General features: G+C 50.5%; 1 protein-coding gene across 2 annotated transcripts in view; it reads left to right on the top strand.

Moving 5' to 3' along the window:
• Positions 1-20,411, top strand: part of ARFGAP3 (ADP ribosylation factor GTPase activating protein 3) — a 56,782-nt gene that overhangs the window by 21,935 nt on the left and 14,436 nt on the right. For both annotated transcript variants that reach the window (XM_043966894.1, XM_043966893.1), the window contains 8 exons: positions 734-821; positions 3,657-3,716; positions 4,552-4,598; positions 4,945-5,078; positions 10,636-10,764; positions 11,112-11,237; positions 16,405-16,542; positions 19,146-19,269. In XM_043966894.1, the coding sequence (XP_043822829.1) occupies positions 734-821; positions 3,657-3,716; positions 4,552-4,598; positions 4,945-5,078; positions 10,636-10,764; positions 11,112-11,237; positions 16,405-16,542; positions 19,146-19,269 (846 nt within the window). The remainder of the gene's footprint in view (positions 1-733; positions 822-3,656; positions 3,717-4,551; positions 4,599-4,944; positions 5,079-10,635; positions 10,765-11,111; positions 11,238-16,404; positions 16,543-19,145; positions 19,270-20,411) is intronic.

Genomic DNA, 20,411 nt, shown 5'->3' with positions numbered 1-20,411 from the left:
TCTAAGATTCCTCCAGGTCTTGATTGAGGCTGTTTGAGTCATCTGCTGTCTGGGCCTATATCACCTGGGGTTAGAACAGACAGGGTATTATGCATCCCTTTATGCTAAACCCCTCACCCCCTTTTCTTTTGGTGGCCTTGGAGGTCATTTCTAAGGTCTTATTCTAAGTAGACTGGTGCATTTCATGTGCTGCTGGTGTCCACTGAAACCCAACACACTTCCTCTGTGTAATGGAGGCCAGGCCTTTGTGAGGTCCAAGGTTTTGCTCAGAATTACCATCCTTGCTACCTTCCACCCCGCTTCCTCCCGCATAATTTTTTTTTTTTGGTGAGGTAGTTGGGGTTAAGTGACTTGCCCAGGGTCACACAGCTAGTAAGTGTTAAGTGTCTGAGGCCGGATTTGAACTCAGGTCCTCCTGATTCCAGGGCCGGTGCTCTATCCACTGCACCACCTAGCTGCCCCCTTTTTTTCTTCTCCCCGCCCCCAAACATTGACTTTCATTAGCTCACTGGTCTCATCCTACTGCAATCTGAAAAGAGAAGAGTTATTGCCAGGAGCCCAGGTGGGAAAATGCCTGAGGGCATGAGCCCATTCATCACTGCCTCGGGGACTTTAGACTGATGATTTGGGCTTCCCTCCAGTCCATGTCATCAGGATGTGCCTGGTGAATTTAAAGGTGTTTCTTTTGTAGTTTGGGGGTTTACTCATCAATCACTTTTCCCTCTTGCTCCAGGTTGGAGGCCCGGAGTGGGCATCGGCAGAGCCAGAGCCAGTGTCTTTCAGACCAAGTTCTTCAGAAACCGTATCAGACAGTAACGAAGGTAGAATCTTGGCTGCTTCTGTTTTATAAGTAGAACAAAATGGCAATTCTGGGGAAGGTTCATGCCTTCCTAACGTGACTCCCGGCCGGCAGCTCTCACGTAGGGTCGGGCATGTTGGAAAGGCATCAGTTTGACGTTTGTCGCTTTATTTTAAAATGACACACAAGTCACCGAGAAGCTGAGTTAGATGAGTCAGCCTCGGCTGAGGACTCTGTTCCCCGGTGTATTTCTTATACTGGAGCCTCGAGCTGGTACCATCAGCCCTTTGGGCAAGGAAAGAGCCAGGGAAGCTTGGAGTCAGAGGCCCTTTTTCCTGGCCCAGAGGGTACAGCAGGGGTTCATCTTGAAGGAGGGCCTCGAATGCCATTCTGGGAAATCTGGGTGTGCCAGGGCTGTGCGTGGCTCCTCCTGAGACATCGGGGGCAGGGAGATGCTGAGGTCAGACTTGTATTTTAGGAGGATGATTTTGACTATGGTGCTGGGGGGTTGGGGGGGGCGGGCAAAGGCAGAGGCATAGAGAGTGACCAGTTGGATCACAGCGTAGCCTAGGGCCTTGGCCAGAGGCCGCAGATGATGAGGATCTGAGCTCCAATGGGGGCTGTGTTGGTGATGATGGGGGATGGATGGGAGAGGTGCAGAGGGAGGCTTGACAGGACTTGGTCATTGATTATTTATGGGCAGTGAGAGAGAGGGAAGGGAAGGAGCAAACCATTCTCAGAAGGAAGGGCACACTATTGGGCCCCATGGGAAGTGACATTCCCAGTCATTCAGAGAAAGAGAGGAATGCATCCTAACAGCTTGGAGATTTCCCATCTCCCCCAGCAAACAGGCAGAATGCCTAGCGCTGGAAACAGTCAATGTAAAGCAGGGAACCTGAATGCATTGTGGGTGGGGCTGCCACTCGGGAGAGCTCTTCTGAAAAGTGGTTCCAAATTCTGCAAGGAAAAGCACTCAACAGGCCATCCCCCTGGACCCAGAGGTTCTGCTTTTAGGCACGTTCCCCAAGAAAGTGCCCACTGACATCCAGACATCAGGGGCAGCACAGAAGGGCAGAGGAGAACTGTCCAGGAGCGGCCAATCAGGCTGGGCTGGGCTGGGCTGGACAGGAGGCATGGTACTGGGCTCTATGAAACAGTGAGTCCTGACGGATGGATGCAGAATTAGGGAGAGGCCCTCACTGGCTCCGACGGTGTCCATAGGAAGCTGCGTGCCTCCCACATGTGATGGCCAAAGCCGAGAGCACTTGGGCCTTCTTTGCAGAGGTAGTGGCACCTCAGGGGAGGAAGCCCGCCAGGTCAGGCCAGACTTAGCCCCTCAATGTGTGCGGAGTTTTTCCAGCTTGGTTTTTTCCCCTTTTCTTCTGTTATAGGGTTGGCTCTCTAGGAGAAGAGAGAGAAAGGTTCTGGCAAATATTGTTGATGTCAAACCAAAAGATAGCCCTGAGCATAATTTTCAAAAAAGAATCTTAGGGAGATCATTGGTAACCGGGGGAAAGGAGTCCCAGGTGAATGCTGGGTGCAGGAGCAGATGGCAGAGGGTTGCCGAGTGCCAAGTGTGATGGGGAGTGAGGAAGGGAAAGGAAATCAGACTGAAGGAGAGATGGCAGGGCAGAGGGAAGGTCCCCAGGGAGCTACCTTCCCCGCCCCATTTTTATAGATGGGGAAACAGGCTTGGGGCAGTCACTCACCCAGGGTCACCCAGGTCCTCTGACCCCAATTGTATGTGGGCATGCATCTCCCCCTTTCATTTGGTTGGGCCTTTTCAGGTGGCTTGACCGTACAGAAGGGGAGATGATTTTGAATTGTGCTGGTTAACCACTTTAATGAGACCCCAGTCCCAGGAATAGAGGCTGATTTGTGGTCATAGAGGTGACTTGGGGCCCTTTTTTCTGTGCAGATTTGTGTAAGGATTGTGTGTGTTGTTCTCCTGGCCTGTCAGTTCACATCTGCAGGGTTTGTGGTCAGTCCTGGGCTCTGCCTTTTAGGAAGGACATTGACTGTCAGGAATGTGTCCAGATGAGGGGCCTGCAGGGCTGAAAATCATTACCTCAAGGGGTGGGTGGATGGAAAGATATGAGCATGTTTATTTAGTCTGAAGAAGAGAATTCAGGGGCCTTGGCAGCCGTCTGGGAGAGAGGGGTTGGGCATGGCCTGCTGAGCTGGGAGGGCTGATTTGGACTTAAGAGAAGCAACAGCTTCCTGCCAAGGAGAGCCGTCCAGTGGGGCCGAGCGAATCTGTCATTGGAGGGCTTCAGGAAGCTGTCGTATGACTGTTTGTTAGAGGCTGACCCGGGGACCCTTCCCACTCTGTTCCTGCAGCCCCCTGGACCAGCCAGCCCAGAGCTCTGGGCATGTGAGCAGGTGTGTGCTCTAGTGGTTTATACCTAAACCTTGCTGGTTGTGATTCTGAGAAGACCAGAGTTGGCCATTTGTCCCAACAGCCCGAGCACTTGGCTCTTTGCCACCTCCGCGCCAGAGGAGGCCCAGCATTCATTTGAAAACGTCTGCACTGGGTTTTCTTCTCTTAAGGAGCCCAGAATACAAGCTGTTGTGGATGGGCTGACAACTGGACATGTTGAGTCCGTCGCTGATATCAGGATGTTAGATTTCTGTTCTTTCGGTATTTGCACACAATGGAGGCAGCCATCTCAAGGTTGTTTTTTAGAGCATGTGTCTGTAAGGTAGATGTCTTGTATAGTATTTTATAATCAGCCAAGTTCCCTGTGATGAGAGAGTAGTGTAAGGAATAAGGGGAGAATTAGAGGCTGAGACTGAATATGCAATACATTCTGAAGAGCTTTCTTTTCTACATTGATCTCAATATTTTTATTTGCAGGCGGACCAGAGCAAGGCCCGAGTGTTGATGGCCTGAGTGTATCCCCCAAAGCTTCATTAGGTAATTATCCTCCTCCTCCTTCTCCCCCAAAGCCCAGGCACCTGACTTAAGTTAGTTGTAAACTGTGGTAAGCGAAAAAGCTGTGTTTGTATGGTGTAGGAGGTAACATGATATTCTGACTGCCCTAGACAAAGTAGGCTTTTACATTTCTGGAATTGTATTAAACTAATTGCTCTCAGTTTATTCCATATACACATTCCATCTCTTACTTGAGGCATTTTGAAAATGTATGCCTCACTCCATACCTGTAGTCCCCCACTTCTCCGCTGACAGTCAGGAGGTGGGCAAAAATCTTTTGAGAAAAAGGTCATGTTGCCATCTGTGCCAGATGGTGCTGTGTGTGGTTGAAGTGCTGTAAAGGAAATCGCTTCTTGGGTTTGTTTTTTTTAACATACTTTAAAATAATTCTTCTTTTTAACATTCTATTTTTTTTAATTTTCTGTTCCAAATGCTCTACTTGTCTGCCACTCTGCCCCCTCCTTCCAGGGGCTCTGCCCGAAGGGGGCTGGGAGCTGGGCAGATCATTGTATTCCTTTCCTGCATGAGCCTCTCCCTCTTTGGTCCTGTTTGTTGGTCCTCCAAGAGGCTCTGGCCTTCTCCGCCCGAGGGCCGTGAATAGGGACAGCAGAAAGCACGGGGAAATTCTGTTGTCAAAAGTGTTCTTGGTGCTGGGCCGGGGCCTGTCAAGCAGCAAGTTAATTCAGAAAAAGTATTATCTTTGTAACTGATTTACAGTTGAATCTTTAGACTCGGTGTTTTTATGGACACAGAAAACAAGAAACAAGCACCCAGATAGCAAGATTATTTCTATTTATCTGAAGTACATTTTTTGCAGATGTTTCCTCTCTCATAAAAAAGAAACCAACCCAAGCTAGAAAGGGGGTGAGTATCATGTGCCCAGCTGCTGGTCCCACCGTTCCAGGCCCATTTGTTGCCTCAGAGAGTCAGGCCTTTAGCTTTTGAGCGACTCATTTTGAACTCCTGGGTGATGGGTGTGAGTTTGACCCAGAGGCTGCTTCTGCGGGGTTGGGCCACAACGGGGGAGCTCACGAGCATGGCTCGACATGAGGTGGACATTGGGACCTTGGGTGTAGTTGCTGTCTTTCATTGGTGGCTCACTTACTGAGGGCAGTGGACGGTCATCCTTGGGGAGGGGGACACAAGACACCCTTTGTGACTGAGGCGCTCACCCACCCGGCCCCCAGTGACTGTGGGTCTTCTTTTCCAGCTCGGGGCCAAGAAAGGGGGTTTGGGGGCCCAGAAAGTGAGCAGTTCCAGCTTCAGCGACATTGAAAAGCAGGCCCAGGCGGTGGAGAAGAGGAAGGAGCAGGACGATCTCCAGGCACCCAAGGAAGATTCCATGTATGTGTGGGAGTGAGCATGAACTAAGGGGTCCTCCTGTTGTGGGGTGCAACTGCTCCTCCTGAAGGTTTGCTTTCTTGTCAGGAAGTGTTACCCAAGAGAGTGAGAGAACCACAGGCACCATTGGTGTGCGGGGAGGCAGCCAGGGAGGGGGCAGAACTGGAGGCGCTTTGCCACTGCCTGCCTCAGTTTCTCCAACTGTAAAAGGCGGGTAATAGCAGCACCCAACTCCAACGGTTGTTTTGAGGTTCAGATGAGATCGTGCAGGCGCACAGTAGGTGCCTCCTCAGTGCTCATTCCCTCCCTTCAGTTACTCTTCTCTTTCCCATGTTGCTAGTCAGGCTTCTTTCTTTGTATGTGCCCACTAGGTGGCAACAGAAGCTCTGGTGTTACTGAGGCCTGGTGAAAAGCTGCTATCGACCCTTTATTAATTGTCCTGGAGATCTGGAGAGCTTGTAAGCCCCAAGTTTGGACTCCTTCTTCTCTTCAAACTGGAACACACCCTGCCCCCCACCCCACCCCCTGACCAGAGACAGGGTCCCCTGGGCCACAGCTGCAGCACAAGTGTCCAGTCTCTGTGGGGCCAGCCCACTTACCAGGCCACCCTTCCTGGCCTTCCTGCCACCAAAGGAACACCCAGTTTGCAGTCACTAGCCTAATGTGAGCCTGCTCCCCCTCTGTAAACAGATGGCCTGAGGTCCCTGAACCTCGATTCCCTGGCCAGTTTTCCAGCCGCCCTTTCATCAAAGGCCAGGGGAGGAAAAGGAGTTGGTGGCTCCCTTGGCCATTCACACAAAGAGCCTTGGGCAGAGAGGGTGCTGGGTGACCATCAGGCCACAGTGAGGGCTGAGGAGGGCAGAGGGTCATGGACGCCTGTCCATCAGAGCAGCAACAGCAGAGGCTGCTCCCCTCACTCAGTTTCCCTTGGAAGTGCTTTCATAGTAGCCCAACAGTCAGCCTGTCTCCTGTGTGAGGACACAGTCATGGGTGTATCTGCAAAGAACAAGTCCTCTTTGTTTTTGGTGGGGCAGTGAGGGTTAAGTGACTTGCCCACAGAGCTAGTGTCAGGTGTCTGAGGCCAGATTTGAACTCAGGTCCTCCTGAATCCAGGGCTAGTGCTCTATCTAGTGCAACACCTAGCTGACCCCAACAAGTCCTCAAAATCTTAACATGCCTATTCATTTCTCTTACCCAAAGAGCTTTCTGTCTCATTTCCCCAAGCCACACCTGGCCTTTGCCACACTGCACTGGCAGCAGCAGCACAGGTAGTGCCCGTTCACAGCTCTGTCTAGAAGGACAACTTCCTTCCGGCAAGCCCACTGGAAACAGCCGCCCACCATGGGCAAAAGCATAGTGCAGTCATCAGACTCAAGGTCACCACGAGGAACTGGTAGCATAAGCGTAAACCTCAGCCTCTGGGGCTCTGAGAGAGGCAGGGAATGCCATGTTCTCTTTCTGGGAGGAAGCCATCAAACCCTAATGTTGGTTTTCTTTTCTTTTTTTAAATTAAATTAATTTTTTTAATGTTTTATAATATCAGTATTATTTTATTTTTCCCAGTTACATGTAAAGATATTTTTTAACATTTTTCATAAGATTTTTAGTTCCAAATTTTTCTCCCTCCCTCCCTTCCTTCCCTCTCCCCATCCCAAGAGAGAAAGTAATTTGATATTGGTCATATATGTACAGTCACATTAAACATATTTCTGCATTAGTCATGTTGTGAAAGAAGAACCTGAACACAAGGAAAAACCTCAAAAAAAACCCTAACAACAAAAAAGAGTAGAAACAGTATGATTCAATCTGCAGTCAGAATCCATACTTCTTTTTTTCTGCACGTGGAGAACATTTTCCATCATGAGTTCTTTGGAATTGTCTTGGATCATTACACTGCTGAGAAGAGCCAAATCTATCACAGCTGATCATCACACAGTGTTGCTATTACTATATACAATGTTCTCCTGGTTCTGCTCACTTCACTCAGCATCAGTCCACTTAAGTCTTTTCCAGATTTTTCTGAAATCTGCCTGCTCCTCATTTCTCATAGCACAATAGTATTCCATTATATTCATATACCACAACTAGTTCAACCATTTCCCCAATTGATGGATATCCCCTCAATTTCTAGTTCTTTGCCACCACAAAGAGAGCTGCTAGAAATATTTTTGTACATGTGAAACCCTAATGTTAAGAAAATTTGAATTTATTGTAGTATTTCTTCAGAGGCATTGGTGGCATTTTTCATTATTTCTTAAAATATAATAATTTCTTGAGAGTATAATAAAATAACAAGAGTGTAATAATTCACTTTGTTTTTTAAAAATTCAGTCATCCATTATCTTTTTTTTTCATTTTTTTTTTTTTAGTGAGGCAATTGGGGTTAAGTGACTTGCCCAGGGTCACACAGCTAGTAAGTGTCAAGTGTCTGAGGTCAGATTTGAACTCAGGTCCTCCTGACTTCAGGACCAATGCTCTATCCACTGCGCCATCTAGCTGCCCCCATCCATTATCTTTTTTTTTTTTTATGCTTTTTTTTTTTTTTAAGTGAGGCCATTGGGGTTAAGTGACTTGCCCAGGGTCACACAGCTAGTAAGTGTGTGTTAAGTGTCTGAAGCCGGATTTGAACTCAGGTACTCCTGACTCCAGGGCCGGTGCTCTATCCACTGCGCCACCTAGCTGCCCCCATCCATTATCTTTTAAAAAATAAATGTGGCTCCTGCTATTGCATTAGACTTTGGGATAATAAAACTTTTCCCCCAAAGTTACCATGTGGATTGGCTTGTCATAAGCCCCCCTCATCCTCTTCCTCATCCTGGTTGCACCTAATTTTAGACTGAGTTAGTGCTTGAGGTGCCCTGGAGGAAGAAGGCCAAGTGCTGGAGCTGAGCCCAAAATGCTAGTTTGAACTGTTGACGCTTTGATTTAATGAAACAAAGCCATCCAGCCGAGGGCAGCCTCTGAGGAGCAAGACCAGGTGCCCAGAGGCCACGTTCAGCTGCAAAAGCTTGGGCTGGGGACCTTTTCCTCATTGCTGGGCCCAGTGCCGTGTCTGCCTCCAGTCCTCACCTCTCCCTGGTTCCATCTTGTGCTGTCCGTCACACTGTGCATCTCCTGGAGACCACTGTCAGCCTTTCAGACTCCACATACCCAAAACAGTCTTCTTCCCTAAGCCCCTGTCTTCTCTGGACACCCCCATTTCCGGAGAAGGTGCTGCTGGGCCCTTCCTCCCTGTGATCCCCTACAGCACCGTGTACAGCATCACCTTCTCCAGCCCAGCTTAGACCCTCGTCACCCGAACCTTTACAGTGGTCTCCTCAATGGTGTCACTGCTGCCCATCCTCTTCAGAGAGTCCAAAGCAATCCTCTGAAAGCTCTCAGAACTGCAGGGGCTCACTGCCTCCCATGCCCAGCTTCTTCAGCTTGCATCCACAGCCAGTTTATGACCTGAATTTCGAGGGCTCCATGAATGTGGGTGGGGAAAAGGACGACTTCATTTTGGCTAACCTCAAATTGAAATTTAGCATTGCCTTCATCCATTTAAAAACACGATTCGGAGACAGGCTCTGGAGGTTTCACCAGACAGATTGCCCAGGGAGTCTCAAATGCAAACCAACGGCCTCCCAGGGGAAGCCCCCTGCAGCCTGGCCTTGCATAGTCTCACCCTTCTCTAGCTCCACTTTGGAGCCACACTGGCCGCCTCAGTCTTCCCCAAACTCTTCTGTCTCCAGGTCTTTGCACACACTCCACGGTGCCTGCCTGTCTCAGACTCTTCTTTCCTGCTTCCAGTTAACAGTGTGAATCCTTCTCTTGTCCCTGAGCTGTTCCTGCTTTCTCTCTTGCCCATCGGATTCCTCTGTGTCTGTTTATTTGTGGACATGGTGTATCTGCTCCAGTAGAAAGCAAACCCCTTGAGGGCAGGGACTGTTGGGGCCTGGCCAGGAGCTGCTGGGATTGGGGTTTGCAGAATCAGGCTGTGTCAGCTCTTTCCAGTTGTTTGGCTTTTACCAGTGAACCCGCCAGAATCCTTTTGTGAATAAAGGACTGACCCTTCAGGCTCGTTTAGGATGAGGGCCCTGGCCCAAAGGGTCTTTTTACCTTTGTGGTTCTTACTGTGGAGTAGATCCGAGGAAGGATGGATGGATAGATGAGTCCTACTTCCTAATTTATCTTTTTTTTTTTTTTTTGGCAGAGCAATGAGGGTTAAGTGACTTGCCCAGGGTCACACAGCTAGTAAGTGTCAAATGTCTGAGGCCAGATTTGAATTCAGGTTCTCCTGAATCCAGGGCCAGTGCTCTATCCATTTCACCACCTAGCTGCCCCCTAATTGATCTAATTTGTTAAAGATTTCTTTGTCCCTGGTTCTCTTAAGTTAGATAAAACCTGTAGTGTCAGCCACGTACTTTTGATGTTCAGCCTGGGACAAAAAAGATTCAGAACCCCTGGTCTAAGTGAAAGTTAAGTCAACCAGCATATATTAAGCACCTACTCCGTGCCAAGAGGGTACAGAGAGGGACATAGTACCAGATGTCGAGGAGTTAAATGTGAGGAGGACATCCATGTGCCTCTTGGGGCAGCCTGAGGGTTAATTCCACCCCATCACTCTGCTCCGAAAGAGACTTCCCCTCAGTGGTAACCAGACCTTCCTTGGTAGAGATGTCACTTGAGGTCATCCCCATCAACTGTGGGCATGCCCCATCCCCCCAGAAGACCTGAGCCATGATTGGAGGTTTAGGTGCCCAGGGAATGCAAAAGCTTTATCAGGGTTTTCTTGGCAGGTTACAGCCTGCCACAGCTGACTAACCTGTCTGTCCACACACACATGGTGCTGGGAGGTGGATGGTAGAGGCTGCCTGTGAACTGTGTGTTCCCTTTCACACTGGGCCAAGAGGAAGGACACAGAGATGGGATTTAGAGCTGAGATGGGGAGTCTGGCAAGACTGTTCACTGTTATGGTTACCACCTTTATTTCTACTCTCTTAGTAAGTCGCCCACTTTCACCACTAAAAACAAATACGGAGAGTGGCAATAAAATGAAAATCGTATGCCAAGGAAGAAATGGTGTTTGTGACAGTATCCCTTCATTCTACAAACATGTGTTAACTGCATTGTGTTAGGGAAGATAGAGAATTTGGGCGGGACATAGCCTGTGACCTCCGTAGGTTCACAGTCTGGCAGGTCACACCGGCATTTGGGGGTTACACATATGGTTCGCTCCATAGCCGTCCCCTTGGCCTGAGCAGCATGCCCAATGCCCAACTAGTAGCAGGGGTCCCTGAGAGGGAAACCCGTTGTGAGGGGAATCCCTGAGCACAGGGTATCCCTGTCGGCTCTGTGTTCTACTCAGATTTTTGAGGGTTATTCTTCACTGGATGATGCGCCAGGTTGTGTTTGAGGGACAGAAGTGGCTGCACTTGGTTTGGAGAGGTCACAGGCAGGACCTAGCCCTAGGTGGACTATGGGAGAATGTCAGAGTTCACACTTCATTTCTTTTAGTCTCAATGGAGTTAATGATAAATTAATATGCAGTGGTTGAGCTCTGTGTATGTCTGTGTTTCAGAATGTCATCACTACGCTTGGCCTACCAGGATCTGGAGATCCAAATGGCGAGAGACAAGAAGATGAACTTTGATGGCAAAAAGAAAATTGAATCAGAGAGACTCGGCATGGGGTTTGGGAACACCAGAAGGTACCAAATTTAAAATGTGTTCAGTTTTCCAATCCTCTTAGCCTTTACATGTGGGATTGTAGGGAAGCAAACTGTGCAGTTGGCCTCAAAGGGTGGGAATGGTTTGAAATATGATAGCTAGAAACCAAGGAGAGCTCTGGGAATCAAAGACTGACAAGCCGGTCCCACTGTCATCGTTGGTTTGGCCACATCTGTTTTCATTTTTGGTAGGCAAAGTTATTTTTCTTCAGCATTTGGAATATCTCTTCCCTACAAACAATGTGTGTTGCTAAAAGTAAAAATTAATGTTTGAGTTGAGTGAGGCATTGTTGCTGCCATTGTGAACATGTTTCTTATTTTCTTTACAGCGGAATTTCCCACTCTGTGGTCTCAGACATGCAAACCATAGAACAGGAGACGCCCATTCTGGCCAAACCAAGGAAGAAGTATAGCGATGACAGGGAAGATTTCTATTTCACTTCATCCAGTACAAGGTAGTACATTAAAATTGAGACTGTGCAGTGCCATGAATCGAGACCCACTGACTGCATGCCACAAACAAATAATCCTCTCTTTGTCTCGTCACTGTTAATAGCCCCCCCCCCCCCCCCCCCCAGTGCTTGGGCCGGTAGGGGGACTGACCCTGACCTCTTTGGCTTCAGGTTCCACAGAGATTGTCCAGCTCACAGGAGCCAGCTCGAGCCAAAAGATTCACCAGAGCTTGATTTATCAAACAGAATGACAGTTTATTCATTGAATTTATTGTGGGGGATGCTATCTATCTGAATAACTGGCCCTAGGAATTGATGCTACCCTTCCTATCCAAGTGGGTGGTTTTACTAAAGAGACCAAATTACACATTGGAAGCCTACATGGATAGGAAGGAAGTGTAGAGTCAGGGCACAGAGAGTGGGACGACTTGGGCTATTTGCTTTCGTTGTTTTACAATCAGAAATATGTGTAACCACAGCAAATGGTGACTGTCTTGCTCTGCCTTCTGCAGTTTCTCTGATTCTCCACAGATGTACAGAGACATCTTTAGTTCTTCAATGAGCATTTGGTCAGTGAGACCCAGCAGGCTTTGCTGGGCCAGTCTTCCAACAGCAGACACACACACACACACACACACACACACACACACACACACTACACACACACACACACACACATACACACACTACACAGGCACATACAGACATAGACACACACTACACAGACACATATAGACACATATACATACATACACACTATGCACATACACATACTACACAGACACACATATACATACACATAATACAGACACACACACACTACACAGACACACATATACATACACACATACAGACACACTATACAGACACAGACATACACAGACACACAGACACACACCCTGTCCAGCTTGGAAGGTGTAGGCCACCTTCTAAGGCTCATTGTCTGCATCTGTCAGATGAGGTCGATAATATCGGCATTATTGTCCCACAGGGATTTTGTCAGGCTCACATGGGATAGCAGAGGGGATGTGTTTCCCAAGCCTTGAAACTCTAGAGAAATGCCCCTTCTCATAAGGGAGAGATTCCTAGGCTTTGAAGGGGGGTGGGCTTCAGATGATGGTCCAAGAATCAGAGCAGCCTGAGCCACAGCCTGGGGAAGGGGCACCTGAGGCCCCTCTGCCAAGGGCACCAGAGAAGGAGGGATCAGATGCAGGAGGACCTGGACAGCCGGGCCAAAAGAGTTTTAACCTGAGGCAGTTAGGAGCCATGGAAGTTTTTTATGAGAGGAGTAAAAATATCCAGCCAGGAGCCTGCACTGGGGTAGTGGGAAGTACTTAGTGGGGGGAGACTTGAACCCTGCCTCTGGCACTGCCAGCTGTGAGGGACTCTAGAAAGGCCCTCAGTTTCCTACATCTGTAGCACTTGCTTGAGCAGGTGGCTGTGAGCAGAGAGACAGAGCGGGAGGAGAGAGAGACACGGCAAGAAGGAGCTGAGCACGTGGCAGTGGCTGGTGCAGCCTGGGCCTGCCAGTTCTTGCGATTCTGAGAGCAGCAATGGAGATGGGGAGCGGGTGAGCCCCTGACACAGGGGCCAAAGGGCGCTCGGCCTCCTCACGAGGAGCACAAACTCATTGAGGCCCAGGGATCTTCTCCCTGCGGTTGTGGACATCGTTGGTGGTTTCCCCTTGAAAAAGGCCCCACTATATCGTGCTCCCACACCTTGCAGAGGCCTCACCCAGAAGTGCTTCCCATGCCCTGGTCTCAGTCTGCAGTGCCCAGGCCCGAGGTCCTTCCGGTCCATCAGCCAAAGGCTTGGAGCGTCTGCCTTTGCAAATCTCTGGAGAGTTTGGGTCGGGCCTCCGGCTCCTTCCTCACTTGCTGCAGCAGCATCATCATGACTGCTGGGAGGGACCTTGGAGATGTTTTCAGCCAAGCCCTGCAGGGTCCAGATGAGGAGACAGGAAGGTCTGGGCGGCCTTTCCCCTCTCCCTCCTGTCTCTCGTTCCTTATTATCCGTTCTGTTGTTGTTCATCCATCCTTCTCAAAGACGACCAGTGACATCACCAGGGTGACGCCTGACGTGCCCAGGAATTGGGCTGAGTGAGGCAGAGCTGCTCAGAGTGGGCAGTCTCACTCTCCTCCAGAGTCACGGGAGGCCAGTGCTAGGGATGGCAGGGATGCAGTGGAGGGTTAGCTCCGTGTGCCTGAGGCTGGGCCCATTCAATCTGGGAGGGGGTGGATCCTCAGGGTTTCTGGCTAGAACAGAAACACTTGCTTATGGATACTCCTTCCGAATCAAAGTGTCTTGGGCTGTTACTGGCCAATCAGTGGAAGTCAGAATGATTTGGCTTTAAAGGCTGGTCAAGTGGCACCATTTGAAACATCCTTCAAAAGAGCCTGCCTGAGGTTGGCCAAACACTTGCCAAGGTCGATGTCATTGATGTCAGTGCGTTCGTGTCCAAAAATGACAGCAGACAGGGTGGACCGATGAAGGCTCGACTGCAGGTGTGGCTGTAGGTCGCAGGCCACTTCTCTTCAGCTTAGTCATGTCTAGCTCCTGTGGCTGAGCCAGGTAGTTAGCTACATCATGGTTTGGCGTCTTCGGGGCTAGCTCTGCATCCTCTAATCATTTCATCTTCCTCCATCCTTCCACAACAAGCTCAGGAGAGATCGGCACAAAGGTGAATTTCAGAATAAGCACTGGTGCTGCTTGCTGACAGCGTCATTGAGAGAACGTGGTAAAATGAAAAGGAAGATGGCGATGTCCCAGGGTTTGAGAGTTGGAAGGGGCCTCAGCCGCCGAGCCACAGAGACTTAACTGATTGATGGGCATCCGGCCTCTTCCTGAAGGCCCACCAGGAGGGGAGTCCACCAGTTCCACAGGCCTCCAGCCTGAGCCCCCAGGGACAGCGCTCCTAGTTAGGAAGCTTGTCTGGACCTCACTCTCCAGTGCCAGGCTCCCCCTTGTGTCTTCACCTTCCTGCTCCTGGTCCTGCCTCTGGGGCCAAAGGGAACAAGTCTGATTCTATCCACAAGACGCTCCTTCAGGTGCTGGGAGACAGATCCCTCTCCCTGAGTCCTCTCTTCTCCAGGCTCGACATGCCTTCTCCTTTCAGCTGACCCCAATATGACATGACCTGAAGACCCCTTCTCCATCCTACTCTTCTCTGGGTATTGTCCAGGTTGTTGGTGCCTTCATAAACTGGGGGGGCCTCGAACTGAGCACAGTTCTCTGGAGAAGGACAGACTGTCAGCCCAAGACCACCTGCTCCTTTGTGGATGCCCCGTCACCCTGCCACCACAGGTTGAGCGTGCTATCCACTCAGACCCCCGGACTCTAAACTGCATCCACTGTCTGACTGTGCCTCCTTCCCTTTGTGTTAGTGAAGCCGATTTGGGCTTTCCTTTATCCGTGCTTCATTGACTTCCTCAGCTCCTCACAAGACCCTCCTGTGGCCATGGGGTGCCCCCCCCCCCCCCCCGCCACACCAAGCACTGGCCCTAAGCCACACGCTGCATCCCTGCTCTTCCAAAGCCTGGCCGGGACCACAAGGACTTGCTGGGCTTTCCTACCTGGTGAAGGAGGCTTAGCAGCCCAGCTCGGATAATGGGAGACACTCATCTACAGACCAAAGCTAGGGGGCAGCTGGTGTTTTGGGGGAGGACTCCGTTGTTGGGTCTTGCAGGTGGACACTAGAGAGTGGCTTACTGTGACCTGCCTACTGTCAGTGAGCTATTTTCTGTTCTTCTGATCTGGAGGAAGGTCACCAGGCCTGCTGGGGCAGGGGGCCTGCACCTCTGGAAGGAGAGTTGGCTTCCTCTGGGGATTCCTCAAATCTTCTCTGAACAGCTCTCACTGCTGCTAGCCTGTGAATACTGGGATATTAGCAATTGTGGAAGGGTTTTTGAGCTCTTCTGTTTCAAAAATGAGGTCCTCATCCTTTGTTTTCATTTGAACCCAGCCCTGTTATTTTCAGAAAAGAATCAATGATTTGTGGTGCCCAAGGAAAGGAACTGCACCCCTTCTGCCGCCTCTCTTGGTGTTGGTGCCGTTCTAAACGGCACAGACTGTTTCCCTGTCTGGAAAGCAGATGTGGCCTGATTGGCTCTTTTGTGTTGTCTATGACTGGACAAACAGCGCAGTTACCCAGCAACTTTGTGGGTGGCTGCAGAGCGGGAGAGGGGAGGCACGGGACCTGAGTCTCCAGAATGTTTGAGGATGGATCAGGGGTGAAATGTAGGGTGATAAAAGATATTTGAAAAAGGGAGCAGGTGGCTGAAGATAAAGGGGAAGTCACAAGGATGGAGCTGTGGATTGATGACAGGGACACATAGACCTTAGCTTATTAAGTGGCAGGAACGGCCCGTGACAAAGTCTGCCCAGCTGTGTGGTTTATCCATATGTATTTCATATCCCTGTGAAGTACGGAGTGCACGGGTGTGTGTCATCCCACCCTGACAGATGAGGTTATGAGACTTGCTCAGAGCTACCCAGCTGACAAGGAGTGGCGGCAGGGCGTAAAGTTGAGGGTTCATTTGATTACATAGCCTTGCATGTAAGCCAGGGAAGAAGGGCCTCTGAGCACAGGTCACTTCCTCCTGGGGGCCAAGTGGGCCATTGAAGATGGGTGTGTGGGTGGTAGTGGGGGAGGGTCTGCCAGGTGCAGGGAAGGCTGGGCCATGACAAGAAGAAGAGCCGGAGCACAGGAGTAGGCACGGGGCGGGGGGGTAGCGATCCTGACTGACTGCAGTCGATTGTGGTGTCATCCTGGCGGGTCATTAGGAAGACACCTGTGGGGCAGCTAGGTGGCATAGTAGATAGAGCACCGGCCCTGGAGTCAGGGGGACCTGAGTTCAAATCCAGCCTCAGACACTTAACACTTACTAGCTGTGTGACCCTGGGCAAGTCACTTAACCCCAATTGCCTCACTAAAAAAAAAAAAAAAAGGAAGACACCTGTGACACCATGGTAAGGATGGCCACTGACAAGCACCCGCTGGGCAACATGCTATCCAGTGAGTTCCAGGTGCAGGGAAGCCGGGCCAATGGCACGGCACTGGGAGGACCTGCCAAGAGAGCCGGTGGCCCTTGCAGCCATTGAGGCTGCTGCTGCCATCCTGCCCCAGAGCTGGGGGTCCTTAAGCGCGTCCTCTCTGTTCTCTTTCCTGCAGGTTCTTTGAAGACCCTGCCGAGGTGAGGAGCAGCACTATGGCTAAGTGGGACGACAGCTCAGACTTCTTCTGGAGGAGCGAGCCCCTCAGAGAAGCAGACACCATCCTGGGCTCCAAAGGGAGGAGCTACGCAGACAGGTATGCCCCGCCCAGCACCTCACCCGCTAGTCTGGGGGTGGTTCTGCGGCTGCCTGTGACCAGTCCCCTCATTCTAAGCCTTTCTTCATCCCCATCCTCCTCCTCAGCTGCTGCCCCATTAAGTTCTGTCCCTTACAGTCTTAATGGCTTCTCACAGCAACCCAGGTAGGGAGGATGAATATTAGCCCCAGAGAAGTGACTTGTTCAGGAGCACACAGCCATGCAGTGGGGAACTCTGATTTAATGAGGCATTGCGTGCTCCCAGCCAGAGCCCCAAAGCCCGCTCACCTCCGTGTGGGTTGTCTTTACTTCATATGAGATCAGCTCCAGTGTAATCAAACCCACAGGGAGAAGGGGCTGTCTGTCACCAGGCTGCTGTGCCCCTCCTGTGCCAAGCCTAGTTCAGGATAGGGAGGGGCCCTCGGGAAGCCCCTCAGTGGCCCAGAGTGGGGCCCCAACCAGATTCTAGGAACAGAAAGATCTAAATGTGCGGCTTTCTGAGGCAGTTTGCATGTGGCTCCCAGAGGTCTGGCTCAGGCAGCCTCCGTTTTGATCTGCCTTTGGCAGCCCTGCTTAAACTACCTGCTTGAGCAGGTCCTTAGGGGAAGCCTACTGCAGCCAACTTTTTGCTGCCCATGCCCACCATGCCCTTCCCCATCCTCTGGGGTTGTGGTTTCTCTTCTCAGATTTGCCATGCCCAGCCCTTTGCCCAGGGGTCCAGAAGCCCGAGCAGGCCACTGGGGCAGAAGGTGGACCTGAGGGGGTCTCGTAGGTCCTCTCATCCCCACTCCTTAGTGGGCAGGTTGGCACTCCCCAGGCTGCCATGGGCAGCAGTGGCCAAGCCCAGGCTTGGACCCTTGTCCTTTAGCTCCTGACCTGGCAGTCTCTCACTGTCACCTTTCCTCCCGTTCTGGGCCCAACTCTGTGCCCACCTGCCCGGCACACCCAGTGTGAGCAGGCCCAGCCAGGCTCGGAGTGCTGTGTCATCTTCATTCCTGCCTTTGTTTCAGGGCTTCCGAGGGTACCATCTCCTCCAGGAAGCCTTTGATTCGAAGGCTCCTCTAGTGAGTGGGGGAGAGAGCATGCAGGCCCTCTCCAGCAGCGCTGGAGGGGACCTGTGGGGTGTGGGGATAACCTCTGCTCATCTTATGGCTGAGTCCCCCAGCTGGGCCAGAGCAGGAAAGCTGTTGGCCTCAGGATGAAGCAAGGGCAGGGAAACTGGGGAACAAAATGGAGGAAGTTGGGGACCTTCTTTTCCTCACTTCCCAGAATTGCTGCATGGAACAGAAGCATCTTTGAGGCTGAGCCAGAAGGGCCCCAGCTTCCTGGCTCTAGGAAGGCCAGCTTCCAGGCCCTGTGGCCCCAGGCCTGGGAGCCATTGTATTGGTCTTCAGCTCAGAACCCTCCCCCCCCCCCCCAGTTTCCATCTCATGACATTTGTTCTTCCTGTTTTGTTTTGTTTTTCGGGAAATGACTGATAGAGAAATAGCTCACCCTTGCCCAACCTCAAAAAGAGAAGAGCAGCTCAGCAAAATCCCTGCCTGAGAGCATTGCATAATGTGCCATCCGTGCTGTCTCTCACCTGTCTCCTGGGCCCCAGGACCAAGATAGGTCATTGCCGCCCCTTTCCCAGCAGCTGCTTTTTCATCCACACTGTTGGAGTTAGTGTGGGTACTGCTGGTTTTCCATGGGGCAGCTGGGGAGCACAGTGGTTAGAGCACTGGACCTGGAGTTGGGAAGGCTCTGAGTTCAAATCTGGATCAGACACTTCCTAGCTGAGTGACCCTGGGCCAGTCACCTAAAATGGGAATAACAACAGCACCTCCCTCCCAGGGCTTTCGTGAGGATCAAATGATCAAATGAGATCGTATTCGTGAAGCCCGGGTGGTTATCATCGTCACCAGTATTGTTATCATCGTTGCTCTTACTCTTTTCCATCCACCATCAGGTCCTCCAGGCTTTCCGAGGTTTCTCTAAATCCCTTGCAGCGCGGTCCTCTGAGGCTCCGTTGTGTCCACATGTATTCACATAGCACAGTGCGTCAGTCTGTCCATCTGCCCACCCCAGTCATGGGCAGCTCCTGGATTTCCCCAGCTTGGCTCCCATCAGGAGGGCGCCCGCAGGCTGCCCTTTCTTCATACTTTGGTGGAAAGAGAGGGGACGGGGATTCCTGTGCAGACACCTTGGCAGTGGCAGCTCTCAGAGTGGCAGAGAACGGGCAGCCAGGGAGGACGTCGGGCACATGTGACATCTCTGGCCCTGCCTCCCTCTGTCAGGCCCGTGGTACTCATTGACTGAATGGAGTAGGCTGAATTTCACCCCACGACAGGAGCCACGAATTAGAAGGGGGCTATTTAAGAGGAAGCCATAGGGCCTTTAAAGATGACAGTTTCTGCTTGTGTCATGTGATGGGGGGGCAGTGATTTCATTTCGATGTCAGTTTTGAAGTGTTGGCTCTTAAAATGATTGTTCTCATTTTCTACTCTCTTTTCAAATGCAAAGACAAATTTCTTTGTCATCAATGAGAATACCATTTGCCTTTCCTTCAACTAACTCAATGCTTGCTGTAATTGATGTTGAGAACAATTTAATTTTAATTGTAGACCAACTTCACGTCGCAAGCCTGATTATGAGCCAGCCGGAAATACAGATGAGGCACAAAAAAAATTTGGCAACGTCAAAGCCATTTCATCAGACATGTATTTTGGAAGACGAGACCAGGCTGATGTAAGTATTCAAGTGGTTTCTGTGGCAGAAGGGGAGGCAAAGGGGGAACACCCTACTGCTGAAAGATACAGGGCCACAAGCCTTAGCTCAGGGGCCACGTAGTCCCCAAGGCCTTGTCCAGCCATCCCAACCCTGAGTATGCCCGGCACACTCAGGGACCCTGGGGTTCTGCTTGGACCTTCATCACTTGCATTGTCCCTTCACTGCATCTATCTTCTTCCCCTGGCTAGACTGTGATCTCCAAGATGGGGACCATGTCTTATCTTTTCTTGCATCTCCCGTGGTGCCCAGGCTTGTGCTATGCTCTGACCACCAGGTAGCGCTGACCTTGGTACTGATTGGGAAACCAAGCCAGGACTATTTTTTGTTAAGTCAGCTTCCACCCAGTGAAACAGAGCTGTGTGTGAGACAGCACCAGGGGCGAGAGAGAACTTTAGGCAGAATCGAGCTACTGCAGGCTCTGGAATCCTAGAGCCAGGTGTGAGCTAAGACCCCCTGGCCGACCCTTCTGAGAATGAGATGCACAAAGGAAGCCGGCCGTGCTGAAGTACAGTTAATCAAATAGACCTATTTTTAAAGACGAGGTCATAGACCTTCATGAAGACCAAGCCCACCCTTTGCAAAGGAAGCGGGTAGAGAGCTCTGCATCAGCACCAAGTGACCCCTAGAGCCCTTGTAGCTCGCAGCTCTTACTCTTGTGCCAAATGTAACCACAGAAACCATGAATATAATTCCATTCAGTAAATATTTCTTTTTAAAAAATTAGTATTTGATTTCCCCCAATTACATGTAAAAACCGTTTTTAACATTTTTTGAAAAGTTTTAAATTCTAAATTCTCTCCCTTCCTCTCCTCCCCCCTCATTGAGAAGGCAATTTAATATCGATTATGTACATCTATGCCAAACATTTCCCTGTTAGTCTTGTCATGAAATAAAACACAGACATAAAAAACAAGAAAAACAAAGAAAGCAATGAAAAAGTACGCTTCAATTTGGAGTCAGACTCCATCTGTTCTTTCCTTGGAAGACGATTGCATTTTTCATTCTGAGTCCTTTGGAATTATGTTAGCTCATTGTATTGCTGAGAAAAACCAAGTCTGTCATAGTCGATCATCATACACTATTGCTGTTAGTGTATATGA

This window comes from Dromiciops gliroides, chromosome 5, assembly GCF_019393635.1.
Source record: "Dromiciops gliroides isolate mDroGli1 chromosome 5, mDroGli1.pri, whole genome shotgun sequence".
NCBI lineage: Eukaryota > Metazoa > Chordata > Mammalia > Microbiotheria > Microbiotheriidae > Dromiciops > Dromiciops gliroides.
The sequence above is the reverse complement of the archived record's forward strand: the minus strand, read 5'-3'. Positions and strand labels throughout refer to the sequence as shown.